The sequence below is a fragment of the Dermatophagoides pteronyssinus genome, unplaced genomic scaffold, assembly GCF_027571235.1.
Source record: "Dermatophagoides pteronyssinus isolate colony J.1.1.1.1 unplaced genomic scaffold, Derpt_VIB-CSIC_2022.12 sq0016, whole genome shotgun sequence".
Lineage (NCBI taxonomy): Eukaryota > Metazoa > Arthropoda > Arachnida > Sarcoptiformes > Pyroglyphidae > Dermatophagoides > Dermatophagoides pteronyssinus.
The window spans coordinates 630,677-656,907 of NW_027461540.1; the positions used below are offsets into that span (position 1 = coordinate 630,677).

The 26,231-nt window shown below is 28.8% G+C and overlaps 11 protein-coding genes across 14 annotated transcripts; 4 read left to right on the forward strand and 7 right to left on the reverse strand.

Annotated features, from left to right (window-relative positions):
• The first annotated feature begins 15 nt into the window (after nucleotides 1-15).
• On the forward strand, nucleotides 16-2,789 carry Alg10 (alpha-1,2-glucosyltransferase Alg10). Its single transcript, XM_027348184.2, has 4 exons — nucleotides 16-1,053; nucleotides 1,117-1,593; nucleotides 1,658-1,874; nucleotides 1,959-2,789. The coding sequence occupies exons 1-4, from the start codon at nucleotides 169-171 to the stop codon at nucleotides 2,660-2,662; spliced, it is 2,283 nt and encodes a 760-aa protein (XP_027203985.2). The 5' UTR covers nucleotides 16-168; the 3' UTR covers nucleotides 2,663-2,789.
• On the reverse strand, nucleotides 2,688-3,755 carry LOC113797759 (ribosome biogenesis regulatory protein homolog). The gene is made up of 2 exons (XM_075822362.1): nucleotides 3,516-3,755; nucleotides 2,688-3,455 (listed from the first exon to the last, which is right to left on the reverse strand). Exons 1-2 carry the CDS (start codon nucleotides 3,671-3,673, stop codon nucleotides 2,780-2,782), a joined length of 834 nt encoding a protein of 277 aa, XP_075678477.1. The 5' UTR covers nucleotides 3,674-3,755; the 3' UTR covers nucleotides 2,688-2,779.
• Nucleotides 3,756-3,766: 11 nt separating this feature from the next.
• On the reverse strand, nucleotides 3,767-4,876 carry LOC142645640 (uncharacterized). Its single transcript, XM_075822359.1, has one exon. It carries the CDS (start codon nucleotides 4,828-4,830, stop codon nucleotides 3,796-3,798), a length of 1,035 nt encoding a protein of 344 aa, XP_075678474.1. The 5' UTR covers nucleotides 4,831-4,876; the 3' UTR covers nucleotides 3,767-3,795.
• Nucleotides 4,466-9,084, forward strand: LOC142645638 (uncharacterized). Its single transcript, XM_075822349.1, has 2 exons — nucleotides 4,466-4,602; nucleotides 4,668-9,084. Exon 2 carries the CDS (start codon nucleotides 5,588-5,590, stop codon nucleotides 8,453-8,455), a length of 2,868 nt encoding a protein of 955 aa, XP_075678464.1. The 5' UTR covers nucleotides 4,466-4,602; nucleotides 4,668-5,587; the 3' UTR covers nucleotides 8,456-9,084.
• LOC113797774 (TLC domain-containing protein 2-like) lies at nucleotides 8,449-10,639 on the reverse strand. The gene is made up of 4 exons (XM_027348212.2): nucleotides 9,621-10,639; nucleotides 9,473-9,555; nucleotides 9,157-9,411; nucleotides 8,449-9,072 (listed from the first exon to the last, which is right to left on the reverse strand). Exons 1-4 carry the CDS (start codon nucleotides 9,827-9,829, stop codon nucleotides 8,720-8,722), a joined length of 900 nt encoding a protein of 299 aa, XP_027204013.2. The 5' UTR covers nucleotides 9,830-10,639; the 3' UTR covers nucleotides 8,449-8,719.
• A 902-nt stretch (nucleotides 10,640-11,541) lies between these two features.
• On the reverse strand, nucleotides 11,542-19,634 carry LOC113797773 (galactosylceramide sulfotransferase-like). 4 transcript variants are annotated; one of them, XM_075822353.1, is made up of 5 exons: nucleotides 19,237-19,634; nucleotides 12,921-13,220; nucleotides 12,810-12,856; nucleotides 12,076-12,752; nucleotides 11,542-11,994 (listed from the first exon to the last, which is right to left on the reverse strand). In XM_075822353.1, the coding sequence occupies exons 2-5, from the start codon at nucleotides 12,995-12,997 to the stop codon at nucleotides 11,629-11,631; spliced, it is 1,167 nt and encodes a 388-aa protein (XP_075678468.1). In that variant the 5' UTR covers nucleotides 12,998-13,220; nucleotides 19,237-19,634; the 3' UTR covers nucleotides 11,542-11,628. The 4 variants fall into 4 exon arrangements, with proteins under 4 accessions (XP_075678468.1, XP_075678469.1, XP_075678467.1 ...); XM_075822354.1 differs by lacking the exon at nucleotides 19,237-19,634 and adding an exon at nucleotides 14,253-14,364; XM_075822352.1 differs by lacking the exon at nucleotides 19,237-19,634 and adding an exon at nucleotides 14,179-14,306.
• On the forward strand, nucleotides 15,131-18,809 carry LOC113792506 (uncharacterized). The gene has a single exon (XM_075822348.1). The coding sequence runs from the start codon at nucleotides 15,131-15,133 to the stop codon at nucleotides 18,605-18,607; it is 3,477 nt and encodes a 1,158-aa protein (XP_075678463.1). The 3' UTR covers nucleotides 18,608-18,809.
• A 46-nt stretch (nucleotides 19,635-19,680) lies between the features above and the next one.
• On the reverse strand, nucleotides 19,681-21,408 carry LOC113797772 (tRNA N(3)-cytidine methyltransferase METTL6). The gene is made up of 3 exons (XM_075822361.1): nucleotides 20,751-21,408; nucleotides 20,528-20,672; nucleotides 19,681-20,458 (listed from the first exon to the last, which is right to left on the reverse strand). Exons 1-3 carry the CDS (start codon nucleotides 21,318-21,320, stop codon nucleotides 20,310-20,312), a joined length of 864 nt encoding a protein of 287 aa, XP_075678476.1. The 5' UTR covers nucleotides 21,321-21,408; the 3' UTR covers nucleotides 19,681-20,309.
• Nucleotides 21,409-21,412: 4 nt separating this feature from the next.
• LOC142645641 (DDRGK domain-containing protein 1-like) lies at nucleotides 21,413-22,563 on the reverse strand. Its single transcript, XM_075822360.1, has 2 exons — nucleotides 22,005-22,563; nucleotides 21,413-21,931 (listed from the first exon to the last, which is right to left on the reverse strand). The coding sequence occupies exons 1-2, from the start codon at nucleotides 22,488-22,490 to the stop codon at nucleotides 21,506-21,508; spliced, it is 912 nt and encodes a 303-aa protein (XP_075678475.1). The 5' UTR covers nucleotides 22,491-22,563; the 3' UTR covers nucleotides 21,413-21,505.
• An 80-nt stretch (nucleotides 22,564-22,643) lies between these two features.
• LOC113797776 (alpha-tubulin N-acetyltransferase-like) lies at nucleotides 22,644-23,926 on the forward strand. The gene is made up of 3 exons (XM_027348213.2): nucleotides 22,644-22,993; nucleotides 23,058-23,314; nucleotides 23,377-23,926. Exons 1-3 carry the CDS (start codon nucleotides 22,872-22,874, stop codon nucleotides 23,583-23,585), a joined length of 588 nt encoding a protein of 195 aa, XP_027204014.2. The 5' UTR covers nucleotides 22,644-22,871; the 3' UTR covers nucleotides 23,586-23,926.
• Nucleotides 23,927-24,065: 139 nt separating this feature from the next.
• LOC113797771 (solute carrier family 38 member 10) lies at nucleotides 24,066-26,220 on the reverse strand. The gene has a single exon (XM_027348208.2). It carries the CDS (start codon nucleotides 26,016-26,018, stop codon nucleotides 24,066-24,068), a length of 1,953 nt encoding a protein of 650 aa, XP_027204009.2. The 5' UTR covers nucleotides 26,019-26,220.
• Between the last annotated feature and the right edge of the window lie 11 nt (nucleotides 26,221-26,231).

Below are 26,231 nucleotides of genomic sequence, written 5' to 3' on the forward strand. Positions count from 1 at the left end.
CAAAATGGGAAGGGAGATAAAACAATTCGTGTGTTGTCAACAACAAACACATGTTTGTTCATGTTGGCAAGAATTTTGCAAGAATTTTGTTTCGCCACAAGAAAATTCTTCGATGATAAATAATGCTGAGCTGAATTTTCTTGAAGATTAAGAAACTACGAATTAAAAATGTCAAATCCATCGAATGAAAAGTCATCAATGTCGACAACAACGGCAACGGCGAATCGTCGTTCATTAACACCAGAAAAATTAGCTCAAAGTAATTGTTCACAATGTCATTTACTTCGTGCTAAAATCAAATCAATGGATCATCAATCATCATCAAGATTTTCAACAACAACAACATCATCATCATATCGTCAATCATTATCACGATCACAAACACCTGATTCTGTTCATTGTCCTGATCATTGTCGTTATTTATCATCAACACCAACAACAACAATACCATCATATAATCATCATTCATTAATGGGTAAATTTTCTCGTGATTCATCACCATCAAATTGGTTATATCGTCGACGTGATCGTCGTACTGGACAAATATTATTACCAAATATTGTGCCGACAATAATGATTTCGAATGAAAGTCCTATCGATCCACCATCAGGATTATCCATGTCAACAACAAAAACAAAGAAAAAATCATTAGTTCATCCTGGAGATTATTCATTCGATGATGATGATGTTGATCTGGATTCAACAATCGAAACCGAAATTGATGATCTTGATTCAACCATTCAGGCATCAACTTTAACTAAAAATCAATCATCATTATCGGAAAAACTACAACAACAACAACAGGAAGAAGATAGTATGTCAATGATTGAAAAACATCTAACAGCCATTGAAATATGGTTAGCGAATCATAATGAAATAACTAAAAAAATCCTGATAACCATACAAAATCCGAAATTTTTATTTGGATTTTATTTCCTTGAATGTTTAATCATATCAACATTATGGTTTAATCAAATTCAGCCGAAAGAATTTATTGATGAACAATTTCATCGTGGTCAAACAATTTCATATTGTCAGGGAAATTTTACAAAGGTAAAATATCGTAATAAAATTTCATTTTAAAGTAAAAAACCTTTTACTTAACACTTTTTTTAGTGGGATCAAAAAATAACAACACCACCTGGCCTTTATCTAATTGCAACATTTATATTGAAACCTATCGATTTACTATTATCATTATCACCATTTTCCACTACAAATGAATTCTGTCAATCATTATCATTGCTTCGTTTCGTAAACATATTATTTTCATTTGGAAATTTTATTTTATTTTATAAAATTTTTCAACAAAATTTATTATCATCGAAATCAAAATCAATTGTCGAACGTAATGTTGATCAAACAATAACAAAATTATCCACTTTGATCGCCATTCATCTGCCACCAATGTTTTTATTTACATTTCTTTATTATACTGATGTTGGTTCGATATTTTTCACCGTGCTCATGTATTATTATCATCAAAATCAAAAAAACATTTTCAAAGCATCCATAATCGGTTTCATTTCGCTTTGGTTTCGTCAAACAAATATTATTTGGATATTTTTTCTTGCTTCTATTACGGCCATAAATGTATGTTTGTTTTTCATATTTTCAAATCTTCGATTAACCCGTTTGTTTCTCTCTCAAAATACAGATTTTTGCCAAATCATATAGCCAATATTATGATTATAAAAAATTATTATTCGAATTTGGATCGATCAAAATGCGTTTCCGATTACATCAACATCAACTTTCGAATCCTTATTATTTATTCTGTTTTCTTTTGGATTGGATTATTGAAACTTTTCAGCATTGTTTTGGTTATATTCTAAATGGTTTTGTATTTCTTATTTTTATCTATTTCAATCAAGGTTTGTTTCATTTCATATATTATCAACTGTCAAAACATTGACTTTTTTACCAAAAAAAAAAAAAAAAAAAATCTTCTAACATAGGAATTGTATTGGGTGATCGTAATGCTCATCAAGCTGTACTACATCTGGCACAGATACCATATTTTTTAACATTTGTATTTCTATTTGGATGGCCTTTGATTTTAACTCGAAATAATTTGCTTAAAATATTTCGACAATTTATTTCTAAACCATCATGGTTTTTATTGATCGCAATTCTATTGGCTAATTGCCTTTCACCATCATTTACATATGAACATCCATATTTATTAGCTGATAATCGTCATTATATTTTTTATATTTGGAAAAGATTTTGGTATCGTTCAGATCTACCAATAACACGTTATCTATCATTACCATTATATCTAATAACAGCCGTTTCAATGTGGAATCTTTTGGATCTTAGCTGTTTAAATTGGCCATTATCATCATCAATCGCATTATTGGATGATACGAAAAAATCATTACAAAATTCATTTGAAATTTTAAGAAAAATTTTATTCTTTTCATTGGTAGCTGTGGTTATCATACCACAACGTTTAATTGAATTTCGTTATTTTTTAACACCATTCATATTTTGGCGTTTACACGTCAATATTGATCGTAATGAAAAATCAACAATCCTAACCCGTTTATTAATCGAATTCATTTGGATAACCACGCTGAATTTGGTTACATTTTTCATTTTTCATTTTAAAACTTTTCGTTATGGTGAAGGAAATTTAATTCAAAGAATTATTTGGTAAAAAAAAATCAGAAATCAAAAATCAATTTTTCTTTTGCACGTTACAAATTTTATTCATTTGGACTGTACCTCAAAATCAATTTTTATTTTATTTTATTTAAAATAAATCAAAAAATTTTCAATTCTTTTTCTTCTTTTTATTTTTATTTTTGTTGTTGTTATTTGTTTTACGTTTACGTTTTTGTTGTTGTCGTTTTGGTTTTTTCGGTTTCGTTGAATCAATATCGAAAAATTTTCCCATTGATGCATTAGATTTTTGTGTTAAATTTTTTGCCTGAATCAATTGTTCAGTTTTTGTTTGGTTTGTATCCAAATTCGGTAGAATACCTGATGTTCCGGGTAAACGTAATTTTAAATTCCGTGAAATATTCCGTAAACGTTGTAATTCATTTTTAGCAACACGTTCATTTCGTTCTTCGGATTTTTTAGCAAAATAATCAACATTTGGATCAGCTTGATCCGGTACTTCGATCATCCATTCATTATCTTGTTTTTGTTGTGCGATTGAATGAAAACCAAAACGTGGTCGCCATTGTTTACTAACCGTATCCCAAACCATACGTTCTTTTTTCTTTTTCGTTATACCTTTTGAACGAGCAAATTGTTCCCATTTTGTTGGTGGTTTTGGTTTGGGAATTGGTTTAGCACGTGGTAGATTATAAACAATTTGTTTTGGCAAAACTGCTGTTATAATATTATCAACACGTTTTGTTTCTAAATTCCAAATTTGATTTATAATCAGTTGGGTATTATCTCGGGTTAATGATTTTAGATATTCTTCACGTTTTTCTGATCTGAAAAGTTTCAATTGATTAATTCAATTTCACAATAGTAAAATCGTTTTCAAAACTTACTTGAGTGTTTTTAAATCTGGATATAAATTCGGATCGAATGCAGCCAAATGGGCCAAATCATAGGTCAAATCAATTTGTTTTGAATCAACATTAACTAATTGTTGAGCTTTTAGTTCATCATCCGATGCTTTTTGTAATATTCCTTCAATGGAAAACATTTTAATCGTTGAAAATATTTCTTGAAAATTAAAAAAATAAAAATAAAAACTTGTTACGATCAAACACGTGTGTTTCCAAAACAATCGATTGTTCAGTATCGATTATTTCTTGTATTTTTTTTTCAAATTTTTATTCGAATATCTGTTGATGGAAGACAATGATATTCGATTTGAATTTTTGAAAAATTTTGAAAATTTTTTTCAATATTTTTTTGTTTTTCATTAAAATCCAATTCATATAACCATAAATGAATTCGACGAAGATTTCCCGAACCTTTACAACCGATTAAATCGATAAGATTTTCAACATTTAATAATGGTCCAATTTGAATTTCTTCTAAACAACATGAAGAATTTTGATTTAAATAATATAAAATTGAACAAAATGTAAATGCATATGTGGTCGTTGGTTGAAAATCAATATTTTTCATTGTGGTCAACATCAGATATGATCGTCGTATTAGATGAAAATAAAAACGCATTCGAGTATTTGAACAATTTAATCGTTTTAATCTGGTTAAATGTTTGGTTATTTGAAAGAAAATTTTATCATTCAAACGACTATCCCGTAAATCAAGCGTTGTAATTCGGATTGTATCGATTTTTTCATCAAAATAATTATAATGAAAATTATTATTAATCAGAAAACAATTAATTAATTGTAAATGTTCAATCGATTTACAAATATTATTCCAACCAAAATTTAATAATTCAAAATTTAAACAATTTTTAAATTTTATCGATTCAAGATTTTCAATAATTTCTTCGAATTGTTTTCGAATGATTTTATTATCATCATCATCGCCATCATTGAATAATAATGATTTTCGATTGATTGGTTGTTCAAAATTTTCAAAACATAAATGTTCAATTGAAAATTCTTTACTAAATTCATAGAATTTTTGCCAATAATTTTTAAATATTTTCAGGTGAATATCTTCATCATGTTTATCATCGATTTTTATTAATTTTTGTTCAAAATTTTTCGATCCAGGTGTTATAAAACGAAAATAAACAAAATTTGGTTTGATTAATCTTAGGATAATATCATTCCATTGATGATTGATCAATCTTAATTTTAATAAATCATTTTTTGTTGTTGTTGTTGTTATGGATGAAATGATTTTCATCCATATTTCTATCGGAATATTCTTCATTTTTGATGAGAGAAAAAAATGAAAATCAAAGAAATGAAAATTGAAAAAAGAAAAATCACATGCATGAATCGTTTATACGATGCTATCAAATAAGAATGCTCAAAATGAACAACTTTTCATGTATAAATTTTTTATCAAAGAAACTTTATTTAATAATAATGATTTCCTGTTCTTCGATTCGATGACATAAATTCAAATCAAATGTCAATTCGGTTAATAACCATCGATCCATCGCACCAATAGATGATGATAATTGGCGAATCAACAAGTTTTTTTTTTTGTTTTGTTTTTTGTTTTTGTCAATTTTTTTTCAATTGTGTTTTCAAACATTCGATTTGAGAAAATTTAATTTGTTTCGAAATTGAAAAAAAATTGATTTCAATTTTTAATTTTGTTTTGAAATTGATTGAATTTTACACCGAAAAAAAACACCAAAAAACCATTGTCAAAATGAACAAGGAAATCCCGTTTGTGTTTGGTTGTAAAATGAACAATACCGCGGTAATGTTACCGTGCGCTGGCTCGGGAATTGTTCAGCAAATTTCTTTCTCTCATTTTCTCGTTGATTTTTCAATCCTTGAATTTACTCTATCTGAACAGGAAAATGGAAATTGATTTTAATTTTTTGGCTTTCCCGATGACAAAATTCACAATATTTCTTAAATGATCTTGAATGAAGATCATCGAAGTTTTGATCCATCAAATACACAAACATTCGATTCATTCAGATAAAACATATTGATCATTGTTTACAAAAATGTTTTTTTCCTATATATTTTTTCCATTATATTTTATTATTTTTATAACATTTTTTCAACATCTAAATCTATGTTGGTCAAATCCAATCAAACATATCGATAATATTCATCATCAACATTCGAATCATAACAACAATAACAATCAAAATGAACAACAACAACAACAACAACAAGAAAAAATTGAAAAAAATGATAATCTTACCGAATCAGAATCAATATTGAATATATTTGATACAAATTGGCGACCACAATTTTTATTATCCGATCATAATAATAAATTGGATATACAAATTAATCAACCACAACAACAACAACAACAACAACAATCACCACCGACAACAACAACAAATTTACAACAACAGCAACAACAACAATTTTTACCCGATTTATCATTGTCATTGGAACCACCAAATTCATTATCATTATTATCTGGTCAGCCAGAATTTTCAATGTTAAATTATCCGACATCACCACAATCATCATCATCATTATCATTATTATCACAAACATTACCATTATTTTCACCAACAACATATTCATTGGATGAATTTCAAACATTTGGTTTACCGACGTTATCCGATTTATCGAATGATTGGTCAAAATTCGAAAATAATAATAATAATAGACCAAATAATGATTGCGCAGACTCAAAACGAATTTCGAATCAACAACCAATCGAATCGAATCGACCTTGTTTATCATCTTCGAATGGTAATCGTGGTAATCATGATGATAATAATAAATCGATAAAATCAAATGAACCATTATCATCTTCGAACATTGAACAATGTGATGATAAAGAAAATAATGATGATAATGATTATTATGATCCAAATGGTGATGATGATGATAATTATGATCCAAATAATAATGATCAAAATGATGATCAAAATGAGCAACAAGAACAACCAGAAGAAGAAGAAGAAGATACCGAACATCCAGATGATGATAATCCATTACCATATGATCCATTTGAATATTTAAATCGTCATCGTAAATCAATTCAATCGAATGAAAAAATTAATAATGATGGTAGTCAAAATTATATTGAAGAATTACCTGAATCATCATCATCATCATCATCACCTGCAAATGATTTGGAAAAAATTGATGAAAATGATAATAAAGATAAAGATGATCAAGATTCAATCAATGTAAAAGATAATCCCGTTGACAGTAGTCAATCGGATAATGAACCAAATGATGGTGATAGTAATGCAAATGAAACATCAGAATCACCAAGTACAAATGAAAAAGAACAAGAATCTGAACCAGAATCAGAATCTGAAACAGATCAAGATCCAGAAGATATACGTGATGATTTTGATAATCAATTTGATACAAAAACAGCAACTAAAAATGAACCACGTGGTGATGAATCGGATGGTGAAGATGAATCACCATCCGATTCATCATCATCATCTTTATCAAATCCTGAAAATCCAGAAAATCAAGAAGATGATGACCGTGATGATGATGACGATGATGATGATGATCGTGATGAATCGATTCCAATACCGGTAATTGAGAAAAAAATTCCACAAAAATTACAACAGCATCATCGAATCAAAAGAAATATTGCATTTTGGAAACCAATATTAAATGAATTAAAATCATCAGAAAGTATTCAATCGAATTTTATCAATCATCCTTCGAATCAACAATCATTATCATCAACAATGTCAATGGACATAAATGATCATTCACCAATGAAAGAATTTGATGATGAAATTCATTATCATTCAAAACCATATCCACATTATCATACTTATTATCGTGAACGTAGAAAATCAAAACATAATGATGTTGATGATCATCCATCAGAAATGCAACAAACAGTTCCATACACCAATGTTGACAATGGTGAAAATGATGATTATCGGTATCATCGACAACGACAACCGTATTATCAACCAAGCAGATATCGAAAAACAAGAACAAAACAAAAAAGCCAATATCCTTATCATACATTACCATTTGTTTACACGAATTTGGATGATTATAATGATCATAATGGTGATCATCATAATAATGGTGATTTAGAATCAATAAATAGATCACCATCACCATCATTATGGAGTTGGTCAGATTTTTCTAATCCATTGAATGAAAATGAATTTTATGATCCACAATCATTTCGTATGAATCATTTTTATCCATTATCTTCGAATGATTTTGATTCACATTCATTTATGGGTGATCCATATCTTTATCAACCATCACTTGCACCACCATCACCACCACCACCACTATCAACACAATATTTACCGGCATCGGTATCATTTGGTGATCCATTTGATGATTATCAATCAAATCGATCACCAGATTATCATCATCATAATCATGACCATGATCATCACAATCATGACCATCACAACCATGACCATCATAATCATGATTATCACAACCATGACCATCATAATCATCATCATAATAACCATGATCATAATTCTCCACCGGAAAATTATCGAAATAATAATGAAAATGAAAATAATGATAATGATGATAATTCAACACCATTACCCGATTCTCATGAAATTGATCATGAAAATCCATCATTAGATAATCAATATAATGATCCAAGCAATAATGATAATGGTAATAATAATAATAATAATAACGGTGATGATGATGATGATGAACCAGAAACTATTGTAACATCCGAACAAACTGATTTAGAATTTGATGATAATGATCCAAGACAAGATGTTAATTATAATAATAATAATGTACCACTATTGAATTATCGAAAAATCATACACTATAATAATAATAATAATGGTAAACAACAACAACAACATTGGAAACCAAACAAAAACAAGGTAAAAAGAATAAAAAACATTGGATTTCGACAACGAAATTTATAAAATGAATGAATGTTTTATTTATTTATTAATCAAATTAATGAAATACTGATAAAATTTAATGTAAAGATTTTTTTTTATCGAGTCACACACACACACAAACACAAACACAAACTAAATATCTATTTGTTGAGAATCAATTTGAATTTGTTCTTTTGATTTTGTTCTATTTTCATATGGGAATGATGATAATAATAATAATAATAATGATGAATGTAAATAAAATAACCATTTTCGTTTATTTAATCAATTTCAGTTGATTCTTTTCTAATTCATCGTTTTTATTGGATCAATATTTTCCAATGAACCTTCATAATTAAAATCATCTTCCTCATCATCATTATCATCATATTGATTGATTTGTGTTTGATAATTTTTTCGTTGTTGTTGTTGTCGATGTTGTTGTTGTTGTTGTTGTTGTTGTCGTTGATATCTTTGTTCTCCAATACTAACAAAATCTGAATTCCATATTCGTCGAAATAGAATAATACTTGTAATAGATATACCAATCATTGAAATGATTGCAGTTAATTTTGTTATAAATGGTAAACGATCAATAAATATTATTAATGTATACCAAAGGCCAAACATACAGGCACCACGTACAAATACGAATAATACTTTAAAAGATTTTCAACAACAAAAAAAAATTAGTTAATTGTAAAATTTTTGGGACAACAACAAAAAATCAATAGATAACATACCGATATTTGTAACGCTATTAATACGATAAAGGCTTGATAATTTTGAATAATTTGATAATAATAATAATTGACGAAAATGTAAAAAAATATTTGAAATTTCAATCATTAATGCTAACATATTATAGCCAATAAAACGTTTATAGATAACTGTATTAAGAAAACAGGCTATAACTAAAAAATGATGTAATAATAATTCAGTTGTTCCTTTTTTATTCATAAAGGCTGCCATTTCGATTGTATCATAGATAAAATATCCTATTAGAAACAAACAGAAAACGAAATTAATCAACAAAACAGTAACAAACAAAGAGTTTACCCAATGAAAATGATGTTAAAAGATAACCCCAATCTGAAGCAGCATCGATTACATCGGTCAAAAGCATTGGATTCGATAAAACACTATTGGAAAAAAATAGAAAAATGTTTCAAAAGATCAAGCAAAACATTCTTCATCATTATCTTACCAAAGAAGTGAACCAACACCGGTTATAAATGCATGAATGAATGATATGAAAAAATTTCTATAACGCCAATAATAATATGATTGATTTGATTCTTGAACATTTTTTGGATAAATAAATTTTGTATTTGTTAGAATAAAACTAATACGATTAATAGCAATTGATGAAACGATGGCCACTAATAGACCATTATTTGATGTTAATGTTAACATTTTTTGTTGTTCGAAAAAATAATCTTTGGTTTCAACAAACAAAAATTAAGATAATAATTTTCTGAAGGCAAAAGTCTTTTTGAGTATTTTTTTTTGAAAAAGGAATGGAATGTACTTTTTGATTTGAAGATTCAATTTGAAAAAAATAAAATCCTAAATGATAATCATTTTTACTTAAAGAGAGAAACAAGAAATTCTAGCTGCAATCTTTTCGTTTAAAAGAATGTAAAACAGAAACCAAATAAGGATGATGATGGTGATGCAATCAATGATTAATGAATGGTGAATGAATGAAGATTATTTACAAATTTTTCAATAATTACAGATTTACGTCATGAATTCATTTTCAATCATTTTTTCTAAATATAATTTCAATGTCAGAATAATTTTGAATTGATTAAGATATTGATTCAGATGTTGTTGATGTTGATAATTTCAGATTGATGTTATTGCAAAGTCCAAAAACAAAAAGGGCAAAATTTTCTAATTAAAAATCACAGAATTCATTGAGCAGCACCATGCAGAATCAGAACCAGCACCCAAAAGTAACCGGTAAAAAAATGTGGAATCGAAACGAAATTCTGGAACGAAAATGGAACGTTTTTTTTTTTGCTGCTGTTGTTTTTCTCTCTCTCCCTCTCCGAGAATGTCCATCCACACACACACTCGAATATTGTTGACCTGCACCACTATTCCCGTGAGGGTGAGAGATGACACGATGATTGTCCAAAAGTGATGATTGGCCACACCCATTTGGAGATTGATTTTTCGAGGAGGATGATGACATAATAATGTTGTTCAATCAAATTTATACACGAAAAGTTAATTTTTTTTTTTTTTTGTTGGTGAAATTTGAAAACAAAACAATAACTTACAGACTATAAAATTGTTGTTTGGTTTTTTTAAATCATGTCATATATGAACGGATTCTCATTCATTTCGATTTCCGAATTTTTTTTGTAACATTCGATTTTTTTCTATCGTTCGAAATAGACTGAATTTCGATTTGAACATGATCATTGCTCATCCAAAGCAAAAATGTCCTAACATAAATGGTGATGTGAAAACCAAAAACAATTTTTGGATTGTGAAACTGTAATGAGACTGGTAAGAAATATTTATCAATCCATCTTGGAATAATTATGATTTGAAAAACTAATCGTTGCATAATTTCATCGAAAATATATCACAACTCAATAGTTTTTTTTTGTTATTCCTATGAAAAAATGAATGAAATTCGTTCACAAATAAATATAATTTTATTAGCCGGTTATGATACAACAACAACAGCATTATCATGGTGTTTATATTTAGTTGGTCATTATCCATTAATACAACAACGTTTTAAAACAACAATGATGATGATAATAATAATGACCATAAAGATTTAAAATTTTTACCATTCAGCAATGGTATTCGTAATTGTATTGGTAAAGAATATGCATTGATGCAATTACGTTTATTTTTTGATCAATATTATTGATCATTATAAAATTCAATCATTGGATAAATTTGTTGAAGCATTTCAACCATTTGAATTGAATGCAAAATTTCCCGTACAATTTCAACGACGACGATAACACGCCAAAAACATTTGAATTTTTTTTTATTTTAAAAATATTTTTATAACAACAACAAATGAATGAATGAAAGAATTTAACAAATTGTAAAGAAATTTTAAATTTAAAAATATATGTTTTTTTCTCGATGAAATCTTGAAAAAAAAGGCACCTGATGATTTGACTATGATGATTTTTGATTTGTAAATTGATTTTTTTGATTTTGATTTTTTTCTGTTGTCAATCATTTTGGAAGACTGATAATGGATATCGTTTAATTTGTTCATTTCGTATAAAATATGTTAATGTTAATTCATTATTTGTTAAAAATTGACATTGTAGATTATCTTCACGATCACTAACAAAACGTATAATATGATTTTTCGTTATTGTTTTATTTACACAATAATCATAATATAATTTTGTACGTCGACGTAATTCATTGATTTCTTGTTTCATTTTTTCCCGTCCAAATTTTCTAACTTTTGAATCAAATTTTTTATTAAAATAATCATACAATAATTGATCAGCATGATTCAATTCTTCAATATGTTTGATACCGGTTGAACTGATTTTATGTTTGGAATTTCGGTTTCTTGCATTTACCTAATTCATAAAATTAAAAAGAAGAATGAAAAAAATGAATGAATTTTTTGTTATTGAATTGAAAAGAAAAAAAAATCTTACCTTAAATACAACAACATCATCAAAATTCCAGCATAATAAATTTTTTAATAAAATTAATGATTCTTCCATACGTTCAGCAACCATTACCAATGAAAATATTGAATCTAAATATTGAATAAATTTTTCAATTTTATCATCATTTTGAAAATCTTTTGCCGACATTCCCATATCGAACATTATTTGATTGATACCAATTTTTCCAACAAAACGATTTTGTCTAATTCGTTTTGGTATTGATAAATTTGGTCGATTAAATCGATTAAATGATATTGACCAAAATCTATTTAATTTATAATAATGAAACATTGATTCAAATAAATCCACTGGTTTACGTATTATAGTTATGAATATGGTATTATTTGGCATTAACATTTTCATTTCTTGATAATTTAAACGTGAATGATGTGTTAAAATATTATAATTTGAATGAAATAATTTTGGATCAGGCACTAATGAACGTGAAAATAATTGTGGATGTCCTAAATAATTACCATCTTTTGGTAAAACAAATATTTTTTTATTAAAATAACCATAACGCATAAATATATTTTGTATGGCTGATGATGCACATTTATGTGCTTTTATAAATACAATATTTGATTGTGGTCGACATGTTTTATTGTTACGGTCATTATTATTAATGTTTCTCGTCAATGGTAATGATTTTAGAGCAATTTCTACGTTAACGAAACAAAACAAAATGTTAAAAAATCAATCAAAATCAATATATTTACCTGATGATTTTGGTTGCAATAAAATCGAAGATGATTGTTGATAAACACTGGATTTTTTGTTGGAAAAATGTAAAAATTGATTGAAAATTTTTTTTGATCAAATAAACTTACGAAACATGTTGAATATAAAGACAACCTAATAATGTTAACAATATTATTGTTAAGATTTGTTTAGCCAAACGATTCATCTGGATAATTGTTGTTTTTTTTTCTCATTAATTTTTTGTTTCAAAAATTGTCAAACTTGGGTCGTCGTCATATGGACATTATCATGGCTAAAACATCACTTATTATCGTTCATAACGTAAGTGTTTGGAATTGAAAATTGTATCACCAAGAAATGCTTTTCGTTTCTTCTTATCGTTAAAGTTGTTGTTGTCGTTGTTCAATGATCATTCTACGATTGAATTTCTGTTCGATTGATTGATTGATTGATTAATGGAAAAAAACGAAAAGAAAACAATAATTATTATCGATTATTTATGAATTTTGAACAACAAAAAAATAAACGCTTTTTGTTTGAATGCAAATGTGTTTGTTTGTTTCCTTCGAAGCTACCATTGCAACATTTTAATCATCATCATCATTATTCCGAATGAATGAATAAATAATTAACAAATTGATTTTGTCGAAATCAAGCATAAAAAGAGAGTGAAAGAGAGAGAGAGAGAGAAATGTCGATCAACGGGATCAACTTGTATGTATGCAAATGTCATTCATTCATTTTTTGTTTGTTTCTGTTGTTGTTTGATCCCAGTTTTTTACCGGATTTTTTTCTCCCTACCAAAGAATTTCAATTATTAAATTCATAATCATAATAATAATGGAGAGAAAGCAAAAAAAAATTGTGTCATTTTTTTCAAAATGAATAAATAATAATATGAATTGAATGATGATAATTGAAAAAAAATGAAACATCGAAAACAAACGAAAATAGAGTTTGTTTGTTTGTTTGTTTCGAATGAATACAACGTTCGATGCTAATTCACATTCGACAATTTGTATCAATCATTCATTTCAGGTGACCTCAAAACAGAACACAACAGTAGAAAGAATTATTTAGAAATTTTAAGCAAAAAAAATCATTTCAATTTCGCCTAAATCACACATACAAAATGAAATGAATTTTGTTTTGTTTTTTTTTGAAAAATCTTTGCCACAACAAACAATAATTATTGATTGATTGATTGATTGATTATTGATGTGATTAAGGACAGGAATTGAATTAGTTAGAATGAACAAAGTTATTATCATTAAATCAAGGTTAGATTTTCATTGTCATCATCATGATGTTGATGACAAAAAAATGCAACATTGAAAATTTGGACAAATTTTTTGATTTCAAAAAATACAAAATTTCAAAACTTACTTCCTTTCATCATCTCGATTGAAAGTTGAAGAAAAAATGTCATGAAGTGAAATTTTTTGTCAATTTACTTCTACCTGAAACATCGAAAAAACAAACCACCGATTAATGATGCATACGATGCCATCATTATCATCGATAATGATGATGATAATGATTTTTTTTGGTGGTGGTGGTGTTTGTTGCAGAATTTAGAGCAGTAATACGAAGAAATTTCAACCGATTTCGCGATAAGGATCTTCAACCGTCAAACACGAGCAATAGCGCGCGATTTCTTAGAGACCGCCCATAATCGAACTTATTTTTCCAACGGTTATCAAGAAAACATATAAAAGCGAGTCACAACACGCTCAACAATCATCATATATTTCATTAATATTTTGATCACAATGTTTTGTTTCAGTATTATGACTCAAACATTGTTCTTTATCATTCATTCTTTGTAAACTATGTTACTAACCCAATTATGTCAATAAAATCATTATAAATTTTTATCCATTTTGATTAGAAATCCAATTTTGTGTTATCCATTTATTCATCGATCGCAAGGTCCGTGTACCTCGGTCAGTTCTTTTCATCGAACGCAAGGTCCGTAAGCCTCGTTCAGTTATCTTCATCGAACGCTAGGTCCGTAAGCCTCGTTCAGTTAATTTCGTCGAACGCAAGAAGCGTATACTTCGTTCAGCAATTCATTCGTCGATCGCAAGGTCCGTGTACCTCGGTCAGTTATTTTCATCGAACGCAAGGTCCGTATACCTCGTTCAGTTATTTTCATCGAACGCAAGGTCCGTATACCTCGTTCAGTTATTTTCGTCGAACGTAAGTTGCGTATTCCTCGTTCAGTCATTATCTTCGAACGCAAGGTGCAAATACCTCGTACTACAGCTTTACATTTGGATAATACTTACGTCAGGTCAATTATTATCGTTACAATTTTTGGTTCAAATCGTGCAGCATGGAAAACGAATCCTCTGTCGACGATCTCTTAAAGCAACGAAAAGATTTTCGCATTGCAATTTTAAAGATGTTCAATGACATGCAAAAAGGCACTTTACCCGATTTAGGCAAAGCATTGTCTTTACAATCAGATTACGATGACATTGTGATAGAGCTTTGGGATCATAATCGTGATAACAATACCGATTACAACGACAAAATCATTGCAATTACGAAATTCATAATTCTCTACACAAATATCGATAACAAATTGTCTCACAATGTGTCATCCACTACTTTCAAACATTGTCAATCATTGTTCAACGAATTGGACAAATTTATTGCTACGTTCCCTGGAATGTCCGATCTCATTCATAATTTACAGTTGAAATTGGAATCATCAAATTTGTCATCGTCATTGTCCAATCTCAATGTCAGCAACAATTCTCATCGTTCGTTATCACCAATAAATTCGATCAATCTCGGTTTAGCGGTTCCGAACAGTTCTCAAATACAACCGTCACAATGCTCAGTACACAACGTTCAACCACTACAACAACTTTCGCCAATAGCAACAAGTCAATCGCCACCTATCAACAACGTACAAAATCATGGTCAGCCAACGAAAATGAGAGCTGAAGACATGCCAAAATTCAATGGTTCGGCGTTTCAACGGCCAGAATTCAAAAATGCTGCCTTTGAATTAGTCATCAACAATACAGCAATTCCAACAACATCGATTGGTACATCTTCATCAACATCATCATCTTCTTGGAAATCTGTTTCATCAACCGGTGCAAAAGAATCAACAACAACGACTACTACTACAAAATCTAAAGCACAAGATTTTGTTGGAAAAATGATGACACAAGAAACATCATCAAGTGCACCTAAATCTGCATTCCAAGACAGTAATCTTAATCATAATCATCATCAAAAGTTCAGTAATAATAATATTCGTTGTACATCATCACCATCTACTATTATCAGCTCAAATAATCAGGATTGTTTCAAAAATAATGATCGTCGTGTTTATCTTACTGTTCATCCACATAATGATAAATCTGGATCATCATCAACAAATTCATCAAATGTTACTACCGTTCGTTTGCCTGTCAATTATTACGATGGATTATTAGAACAATTACAACCGAATTCAACAACATCAACAAATAGTCGAACTCGATCATATTCGAATGTTTCTACACAACAGATTCGTCATTCGTCATTAATATCCGCTGGTATGGGTATTGGTGGACAAACAAACAATACAACATTGTCATCGACAGCAAACAAATCTAATAATGATAATCATCACGGATCAATTCAACGTCAATCGCATGATGCTACAATATCATTACGTCATCGTCAACAACATCAACATATTAGTCCTTGTACACAACATTCATCGATTAATGATATTGAAAATTCTTCAACAACAACAACGAACAATGCCGCATTGTTTGCGACTGGGATTTTGTCCTCATCGAAATCCAATCGTTCATCTCTTAACAACATCAACAACCAAAATAAAAAGAATTCATTTATCGATTCGTTCAGACCACATTCAAATACAGAAGGGGGTCGAAATAGCCGTGACAATTCTAATGCAAACAACAACAACAATGATTCAAATTCGAACGTCAAGGAAACTTCAGTGATCGCTGTATTGAAGAACAATTTCCTCAATAGACATTCACCTTCATCAACAGTCACAGCCACATCAACAACAAATTCCGGTACAACAAATGTTAATACAAATTTTGATGGAACATTCGCACCAATATCAACATCATCACTATTATCACCAACATCAGGTGGTAACGTTAATGTAAAATTCAATTTTCAAGGAATTCAAAATACTTCAACAAGTGAATCATCAACATCTGTAGGTAAATCAACATCAGTCGATATATCATCAACATCAGTCGATACATTATCAACATCAGTCAATACATCATCAGCATCAATCGGTTCATCATCAGCATTTGTCGCTATCACATCATCATTAGTCGGTACACCATCATCATCGGTCGGTACCTTACAATCAGCATCATCAACAAACACATCATCAGAATCAATTATTGGAAATCAGTCGGTTAACACAGCTTTAGCAAAAACCGATGTTTCATCGCAATATTCTCAAACGTTAACGACAAAAATCAATAACATCAAAACCCGTGTTATCTTCGATGGCAAATCCGAATCATCTTTCATCTCAAACAAGTTGGTGAAATTGTTAAATTTACCGAAATTCAAAGCTATGCCCATTCAAATTAACGGGTATGGTAGCAATCCAAATCTCATTGGTCATTATTTCACAATCATGAAATTACCAGATCGAGATGGCAACATCACAGAAGTTAAATTAATTATCGATGATACAATTTGTCAATTTAATTTCAATTCATTACCAGAAATCGTACAACGACAAGTCCATAAAATGTTCAACATCAATTTCTACGACGAAAACGTTCAGGTCGACATTTTATTTGGCAACGGTGATATAAATCGTTTTAGAGTTCTCAATGTAGACATTAATATCGAACCGTTTATAATTAGTAAAACATCTCTTGGATATATTGTTCATGGTAAAATTGATGATCAGCAATTCAACATTATTCAACGTTTTACCGACAATATCGATCTTTCTTTTAATTCAATGATTTATCGAACAAAATTTCCTATCGACAATAATGATATCAATTTAGATCTCAACAACACAAGTCAAAAGCAATCATTGAATATACAACAACAGTCGTTCAACATACAACAATCAACAGTAGCGATTCAGATTAGTCCACAACAATTAATTGAATCTGCATCTTCAGAAAACGTTCAATTGTCTAATTCACCTCGTTTGTATCAATTTCAGAACAAGCGACAACCATTTCAATCATCATCGAAAACTTCAATAACTAATTCATTGCAGGTTAATCAACAACAACTAAATGGTTTGATCTCAATAAAGTTAGCCATTGCAATTATTTCTCAACCAGTACATCAATCATATCAATTTGCAGTTTTGTCATCAACATCAACATCGATATCATCATCATTAACGGCATTCATATCGATTAATTCTTTATCAATGATGATGAAAGTAATCAATTATACAATCAAATCTACAGTCACACTGTCACCACCATCATCGTTGAATTCTTTCTGGAAATATTTGCGCAATTTCAATCTTAAATATCTAGAATTTATTCATCGTTTTTTCACAAGATTCAAATTCTCTAAACTTAGTGACTATGCAACACTCAATGATGGCCAGAACGGACATGGAAAATGGTCGTCAGGACAAATTATTGAATCAAATTCGTATGCGAAAGTGATCATTTCAACGTATCGTTACGATTACCTTCCCAAGGGGGGAGAAATTGTTGCAGAATTTAGAGCAGTAATACGAAGAAATTTCAACCGATTTCGCGATAAGGATCTTCAACCGTCAAACACGAGCAATAGCGCGCGATTTCTTAGAGACCGCCCATAATCGAACTTATTTTTCCAACGGTTATCAAGAAAACATATAAAAGCGAGTCACAACACGCTCAACAATCATCATATATTTCATTAATATTTTGATCACAATGTTTTGTTTCAGTATTATGACTCAAACATTGTTCTTTATCATTCATTCTTTGTAAACTATGTTACTAACCCAATTATGTCAATAAAATCATTATAAATTTTTATCCAGTGTTCCATTCAGCCATGAAATAATCGAACGTTCAAAAATGTTCGAAACTGCCAAAAAAAACAAACAAACCAAATCAACCCAAACTATGTTCGTGTGTGAATATAGTGGAATCCCATTTGTTTTTGTTTTTTTTTGAATTTTCAAAATTTTTTCAAAAATTTTTCAATTCAAAAACCATCATCATCGTTAAATGTTCAATATCAATGATCAAACAAACAAACAAACAAAAGATGTAAATAAACAAACAAACAATTTTGCCATAAGGTTTTTTCTTTTCTTTGTTTTCTTTCCCATGTTTACAAGCGGAATGAATGGAAAAATCGAATGTTTGTTCAGTGGATGGACAATGGTCGTTGGTCGTTTGTTTTACGTAAAATTTTTCATTGACTTTTTTTTTCAATTTTAGTTCTAATTTTAATTACCTTTTGGATTTTTTTTCTGTTTTGCAAAACGACGATATAACGATGAATCAATTTCATGGACAACAAAGAAAACTTTCAAAGATTTTTATTCTGATGAATCGATTGAATGGAACAAAACACACAAAAACAAAACGAAAAACACAACTAAATTGAATTCATTTCACTGACTTTGAATGGAAAAAAAGATGTGAAAATCATATGAACATTTTTCTTCTTTCTTTCTTCTTCAAGCCAAAATTATTCTCTACAACAAACAAACAAACAACAACGACTATCGTTGGCTATGCGCCAATTCTGATTATTAAAAAAAAAGTATTGCACAACAAAGAATCAATGAATCCGAAACTAAAATATTACCCGAAACAAGAGAGAAAACACAGAAGAAACTTACCGTCAATAAATTGAATTGATTATGAAATAAAAAGAAAGAAAAAGTAAAAGCTGTTATCAGACGAATATACCGCATTTATTCGGGTTTTTTTTTATTCATTCATTTTTTCAATATATAGTGTGTGTGCAGTGATCATCATCAATAATTTTTTTTTACAATGGCAAGAATATGATATCATCTCTCTCTCTCTATATGATATTTCTTCTTCGAAAATTTGTCGAGAATGCGCCTCCGATTACATTCACTTTTGTTTGTTTGTTTGTTTGTTCGGGGCCGAAAGAAAAATTATCATCAAAAAATAGTCACGTTTGTTTTGTTTTGTTTCATTATCGATGGTTGGTTGTTTGGTTTGTCGTCACCAAAAAATCCATTAACGTATTGACTGTAGTTTGACAGTTTCTGTGGTTGCCAGGAGCATTATTTTTGATGAAAATTTCATTTTGTTGTCAATTTTTGGTTAATCATTCTCGAATCATTATGGAAGTGAAACAAACAAAATGATAATGATAATCAATTTTGGAACACAAACCAAAAAACAATAGGCCACCGAAATAGTCGACATTGAAACAAAAGGAAAAAAGTTATTATTTTTTTTCCATTCCATTATCTCTTTCGGTGAATGTTTTTTTTGGCTTGCTGATAATGGATAATAATGATATGGATATGGAGGTTTTCTTCATTATTAGTTTATGATTTGCCGTTTACGAAATTTTCCTTGCAAAAATATTCTTGGTACACATAAATTTTCTTTTATATTCCTGGTTTCTCTTTGTACATAATCTAATTGTATAATTTCTAGATTGGATTCGGCAGCCAATTTTCTCATTACATCTTTGATATTTGGAAATGAAATGAACTTTGTTAGTTAAAGGGAAAAATAATTGAATATTTTTGATTTACCAATAGAAAAATAATATGTACGTGTACCATCTTGTCGTACATAAAAATTTTCCGATAATTTATGTCCATTCGAATATCGTATCATTGAATAATCATAAAGACCATAATCACGAAATATAAGCATACCATGATCGGGATCCAATATCTTTTCAATGGGGAAAAAAATTGACATAAAATTAATTAGTTAGTTTGGAAATTTCATTTCCATTTTTTCATTACTTACATCCGATATGTTTTTCATGGCCTGGGGCATTTTATCCGGATGTATCGATGACAGGACAAAAATCAGCGCTACAAAATCAAATTTCAATGTCTCATCATCATCAGATTTGAAATTTGATAAAATTCCATTCGGTTCGGTAATATCGGCTTGAAATACATGACATCTTTTTGGATCAAATTGTTCATTCTTACGAAATATATCTAAAGCACTTTGTGAAAAATCACATGCATAAAATTCAAATGGTAATCCACTTTCCAATAATGGCCATATAAAATTTCCAACACCACATCCTACTTCCAATAAACGTAATTTTTGTTGATCATCATTGTTTGTTTCATTAAGTTCCAATAGTTCTTGAAATTCACGGATTGTCCAATTACGATCACGAAAAAAACGATCTTCATTTCGTTTATAGAATAGATCCCAATTTTTTCGACATTCTTTTTCCAATTTTTTTTGTCGAAATTCCGATATTAATTCAGTATCGGATTTAAGTTTATCAATTTCTTCATCGGTTAATTGTCGTGCATTATGACCAAATATTCTTTCATTATCTGCCATCTTTTCCATTATTGATGATCATCATCAATTTCACACGATTTTATCACGCGTGATGTGATCCAACACGCGAGCTGTTATCACTATTTCGACATGAATGGTAATACATTGTGAAAATTTTTTTATTTTTTTAAAAAAACAAAATTTTAAAAATTAATTTGAAAAAAACAAAAACAAAATTATTTCCAATTTTCCAATCAACTAGTCGCTTCAACAGGAATCAATTTGATTAAATTGTTACTATTTTCGGCCAATTCCATTAATGATATTCGTCCACGTTGTTTGATAAATCTGGCAACCGATTCCAATTCATCATTGGTGATATAGATAAATTTTCCACGATCATCAATAACACCGATCAATAATTCCTGTTCCAATAGACCATTGATTCGTTGAACAACATCCGATGTTTTCATATTAAAATTTCCCGCCAATTCATCCATATGTACTACTTTTTTCTCTTTAATATAATCAATGAATACTTGAAGTTTATTCTGACTTTCTTCTTCATTTTCATCACCATCATAACCTTCATCATCGATTGTAAATTGTTTTTTCATCTGCAGATATAATTCTTGTTCTTCACGTGCTTTTCGTTCTTTTTCCAAACGTTCAGCTTCTTCCTGTAATGGTGAATTTAAGTTATTCGTTTTTTTTCATTTGAAAAGAATTTCAATCAATTTTTATCATACAAACCTTTGCTTTTTCTTCGGCTGCAATTCTTTCTTCTTCAAGTTTTCTTTGTTTTTCCTGTTCTTCCATCATTCGTTTACGTTCTTCACGTTCTTGTAGTTCACGTTCACGTGCTAATTTTTTCTCAGCTTTCATTTCAAGTTTTCTTGCTTTTTTAGCTCCGATTTTTCCTTTAATTGGAAATTCTTTCATTCCATCTTCACCATCATCATCACCAACACCTTCATTATCATCATCGAAGTCGATTTCTTCCAATTCTTCATCATCATCATTATCAGGGTTTATCGTTTGACGATTGGTTCGTCCACTACGATTTCTCAGACCAGATTCACCTGGTGGTCTTAATCTTCGATTTGATTGTCGTTGCTCATTTCTATTATCATCATCATCATCGTTTTGAGAATTTTTCAATCCTTTTACAGCAATCAAAATGACAATAAGTACAAAGAAAAATGATGTCAACAATGTAATCAAATAAACAAGATCCATATTGAAAAACAAAGAAAAAAAGCAATTTTGTTTTCTATACTATTTTGTTATTGTATACGTTGGCAATGTTTCCGGAAAACTTTTTTCATTCCACATCAGGAAAATGTTCCTCGGATAAAAACTTATAATGATATATCAATGTATTGACAATATATTTGTTATTACGCAAAACAAAGATGTTGCCATTGATTACTAATCCCGATTATTCACCCGAGTCTTAATTATATGAAATGGCATAGAACTAATAACCACCGAACAAAAACAAGAAAAAAAGCTTGCTTGATGCATTTATTTACAACATTTTAATTTCGAATCTTTTGATTTTTATCATCCTGACAACAACAAAAAACAAAACAATTCCGTTCGAAAAAAATCATTCCAATGATTACAAATCATGATTATGATAATAGAAATATTTTTATTATTTCAATCGATCATAACTTGAAATGTGAATCGATTATTGATCAAAATCGTACCGATAAACGATATGATGGATTTTCAAGGTAAATATTTTATATTTTTCAAAAGTAAAGAAGTTTTTCCAATTGATTTTGTCTTTTAACATAGAACATTTATATCCGAAATTATTGATCGTTTGGGTGTGGAATCATCGAGAGCACAAAAGCTACAAATACCGATTACAACTACGACCAAATTTACTTCCGATACTAATGATGATTTAATTTATCTAATGTTTGCAAGATCTTTGGTTTCGAAACAATCAAAATTCAAAGAAATTGGTTTCATTCGTTTTGGTAAACGTGATCTTTATTTTGATGATGGAACTTCTTTGAAACATTTAGTCAATTGTCCTTCCATACTTGGTATGTTTTTTGTTTGAATTTGAATTTTTGACAATTTTTTTTTTTGGTTGTTTTCATTACAGATTTCTATATCCGTTTCAAACGTAATGGTTATGGAAAAATATTATTCGATTTAATGCTAAAACGATTGTCTATCAATCCAAAAGTATTAGCTTATGATCGACCATCATATTCAATGTTATCATTCCTACGTCGTCATTATTCATTGGACCAACCATTATGGCAGCATAATCATTTTGTTATATTTTCAAACGATATTTTCTCACTTTGATAACTTTATGATCTTATCGATTTCCGATAGCTAATTTTTCCTTCGATTTTGATGGAGAAACACATAAAATTGGACTCCATTGATTCAAAGAACTGAATATGACTTATGTAAAAAATTTATCGACAATTTTGGACCTTGATCACATCCACCCTTACACTTTTTTACCATCCACAATTTTTAAATTCCTTTTTTTTGAAAAAAAAATTCGTTTAAACAGAAATTTTTTCCAGGATCCAGATGGCAGCACGGGTTCTATAGATTTATTTATTAGAATTTTTTTTTAATTCAGTGCAATTCTTGATAATTAAAAAAACGATCATTTTGAATGTAAAAAATTTAAATATTTTTATTTTCTTAATATAATTAAAATCACAATAACAAATTGTTTTTTTTTTGAATTATCAAAAAAATAGTATATATCAACAAGAAGAAAATTTAATGATTTTTAATCAAAAAAAAGTTTCAAAGTTTCATTTAAATCTAAGAAGAATGTAATGTATCATTTAGGATTTTAAATTTTTGATTTTGTAATGATCGTGTATCATTATCATTATGATGATTATGATTGTTGATTGAAATAATTTTGGAATGATTAGTTTTGTTGTTCGAATAATTACCTAGAAATTTACTTGATTTTTTACTTGATAATAATGACATATCAATTGTATACGGTGGTTGAATTGTTGAGATAGCCAATGATGATGATAATGAGGATTTATTCGATTTATTTGTTCCATTATTAATAATAATACTACTATTTACACCCAACAATGATTTCGATATGATTGTTGATTGATTGATTCGAATTTTATCATTAATAATCTTTTTATCTGCTGATTGATGATCGATAATTATTTTTCTATCGAAAGTGTTTGTAATGTTTTTAGATTTTTTACCAATCACATTCGATTGTTGTTGTTGTTGTTGTTGATGTTCTAATCGTTTATAAATATCTTGCTGTTTTTTTAAACGATTCATATCATTTTCAATTGATTTTTTTAATTTATTTATATTATTTATACGACTTTTCATATCCATTGGTGATTGTTTTATTGATTTTTCATCATCATTATCATCTTTATCAATCATTTGATTTTGTGAATGTTTATTATTGGGAATGTTGAATTTTTGTTGTTGTTGTTGTTGTTTAAATTCATTAATTTTTTCTTCAATTTCCGTATCTCTTGCCATTGAAATATTATGTATGGCTGACATTGTACAAAATATTAATATAGCCGTACCGAAAAACAATAATAAATATGAAAATAAATATTCAATAGTATTTTTATCACAAATTTTGATAAAAATTAATGCCGGTATTATGAAACAAATTGTTGAACCGATTGTTGAACCAACCAATGCCAATATTAATTCAACACGTGGAAATATAATCGATATACCCATTGTTGTTATAATCAACAAAATGGTTAATAATTTAAAATGATAATCAGACATATGAATGGATGAATGTGATGTACTAAGAAGATCATAATGTACACCTTTACGAAATAATAATGAATGTAAACTTGTACGGCTTGGAAATAGGCAAAGCGGAAAACTTGTTAATATTGTTATTAAAAATGATAATAATGTTAATTTGGTTGTTAAACCTGGTGGTAAATTTTGTAGAATATTTCCGGAAAAATTCTGATTATAAAATGCAATATAACCAGTATAACCAATCAGAATATAAACAATTGAACAAATCCATAATGCTTTTTTAATCGAACGCATTATTGATCGTAATGATGAACCGGTTTTGGTTGTTTGAAATAAATCAACATTAAATATTTCAAACAATTGTGGTTGACATGATAATGCCATTGAAAATATTGGTAAATATGTAATGATAAATGATGAATTCCAATAATTTAATTGATTTAATATACTGATATTCGGTTGAATAAGGATAAATTTATCCATTGATAAATATAACATTCGTAAGGCCAAAAATAAATAAACAATCAATGACATCATTGAAAATGATGTTAAATTATTAACATCACGTAATAAACCAAGAGGTAATATGATAAACATTGCTAAAAATGTCATACATAATGCACGTAATTGTGGTCCTTGTTCCAATTCGAATATATGTGATATAAGTGATGGTGCAATATCGCCAACAATAACAAAAAATGCAACACATGTTCCCAATAAAAATAATAATAAACAAATTTCTACTAATGTTTTACCACCGGTACCGAATACATCATATGCTAATAATTCAAAATTTCTTCGTCGATTTATGATTGATGATTTTAGTAAAAGATAACAACTAAAATAATTTAATAAGGCACTGAACGATATGATGAATAAGGCTAATATAATACCACATTGTTTAAAACATAATGGCATTGCTAAAATCGATACACCAATTATACTATTGCTTAGGTTTATGATGCTCGTTAACGAGCGATTCATTTTAACCATTTTTGTTTTTCGTTTCTTCTTGTTTTCTTCTTGCTGTCAATATCTTCGTTCGGTGGTCACATTTGGGAAAAACATCAATATTTGTTGTTTGTTTTTTGGATTGAGATCACCAATGAATTTATCCACGGAATTTATCAAAACAACAAAAATGACAACAAACAAAACATCATCAGTGATGATAATAATAACAAAAAAGCAGACGTGTTTCATTTT

Excerpts from the sequence above, each read along its gene's own strand:
- LOC113797771 (XM_027348208.2), bottom strand. The coding sequence starts at position 26,018 with ATGGTTAAAATGAATCGCTCGTTAACGAGCATCATAAACCTAAGCAAT.
- Alg10 (XM_027348184.2), top strand. The coding sequence starts at position 169 with ATGTCAAATCCATCGAATGAAAAGTCATCAATGTCGACAACAACGGCA. Across the intron at positions 1,594-1,657 it reads CTTCTATTACGGCCATAAAT|ATTTTTGCCAAATCATATAG; the intron begins GTATGTTTGTTT and ends CTCAAAATACAG. Across the intron at positions 1,875-1,958 it reads TTTTATCTATTTCAATCAAG|GAATTGTATTGGGTGATCGT; the intron begins GTTTGTTTCATT and ends CTTCTAACATAG.
- LOC113797773 (XM_075822353.1), bottom strand. The coding sequence starts at position 12,997 with ATGAATCGTTTGGCTAAACAAATCTTAACAATAATATTGTTAACATTA. Across the intron at positions 12,753-12,809 it reads ATTGCAACCAAAATCATCAG|AAATTGCTCTAAAATCATTA; the intron begins GTAAATATATTG and ends TCGTTAACGTAG. Across the intron at positions 11,995-12,075 it reads ATGATGTTGTTGTATTTAAG|GTAAATGCAAGAAACCGAAA; the intron begins GTAAGATTTTTT and ends TTTATGAATTAG.
- LOC142645640 (XM_075822359.1), bottom strand. The coding sequence starts at position 4,830 with ATGAAGAATATTCCGATAGAAATATGGATGAAAATCATTTCATCCATA.
- LOC113797776 (XM_027348213.2), top strand. The coding sequence starts at position 22,872 with ATGATTACAAATCATGATTATGATAATAGAAATATTTTTATTATTTCA. Across the intron at positions 22,994-23,057 it reads CGATATGATGGATTTTCAAG|AACATTTATATCCGAAATTA; the intron begins GTAAATATTTTA and ends CTTTTAACATAG. Across the intron at positions 23,315-23,376 it reads CAATTGTCCTTCCATACTTG|ATTTCTATATCCGTTTCAAA; the intron begins GTATGTTTTTTG and ends TTTTCATTACAG.
- LOC142645641 (XM_075822360.1), bottom strand. The coding sequence starts at position 22,490 with ATGGATCTTGTTTATTTGATTACATTGTTGACATCATTTTTCTTTGTA. Across the intron at positions 21,932-22,004 it reads CAGCCGAAGAAAAAGCAAAG|GAAGAAGCTGAACGTTTGGA; the intron begins GTTTGTATGATA and ends TCACCATTACAG.
- LOC113797772 (XM_075822361.1), bottom strand. The coding sequence starts at position 21,320 with ATGGAAAAGATGGCAGATAATGAAAGAATATTTGGTCATAATGCACGA. Across the intron at positions 20,673-20,750 it reads CCATGAAAAACATATCGGAT|ATATTGGATCCCGATCATGG; the intron begins GTAAGTAATGAA and ends CCCATTGAAAAG. Across the intron at positions 20,459-20,527 it reads TACATATTATTTTTCTATTG|ATGTAATGAGAAAATTGGCT; the intron begins GTAAATCAAAAA and ends CAAATATCAAAG.
- LOC113792506 (XM_075822348.1), top strand. The coding sequence starts at position 15,131 with ATGGAAAACGAATCCTCTGTCGACGATCTCTTAAAGCAACGAAAAGAT.
- LOC113797759 (XM_075822362.1), bottom strand. The coding sequence starts at position 3,673 with ATGTTTTCCATTGAAGGAATATTACAAAAAGCATCGGATGATGAACTA. Across the intron at positions 3,456-3,515 it reads CCAGATTTAAAAACACTCAA|ATCAGAAAAACGTGAAGAAT; the intron begins GTAAGTTTTGAA and ends GAAACTTTTCAG.
- LOC113797774 (XM_027348212.2), bottom strand. The coding sequence starts at position 9,829 with ATGTTAACATTAACATCAAATAATGGTCTATTAGTGGCCATCGTTTCA. Across the intron at positions 9,556-9,620 it reads GGTGTTGGTTCACTTCTTTG|TGTTTTATCGAATCCAATGC; the intron begins GTAAGATAATGA and ends TTTTTCCAATAG. Across the intron at positions 9,073-9,156 it reads TAATAGCGTTACAAATATCG|TATTATTCGTATTTGTACGT; the intron begins GTATGTTATCTA and ends AATCTTTTAAAG.
- LOC142645638 (XM_075822349.1), top strand. The coding sequence starts at position 5,588 with ATGTTTTTTTCCTATATATTTTTTCCATTATATTTTATTATTTTTATA.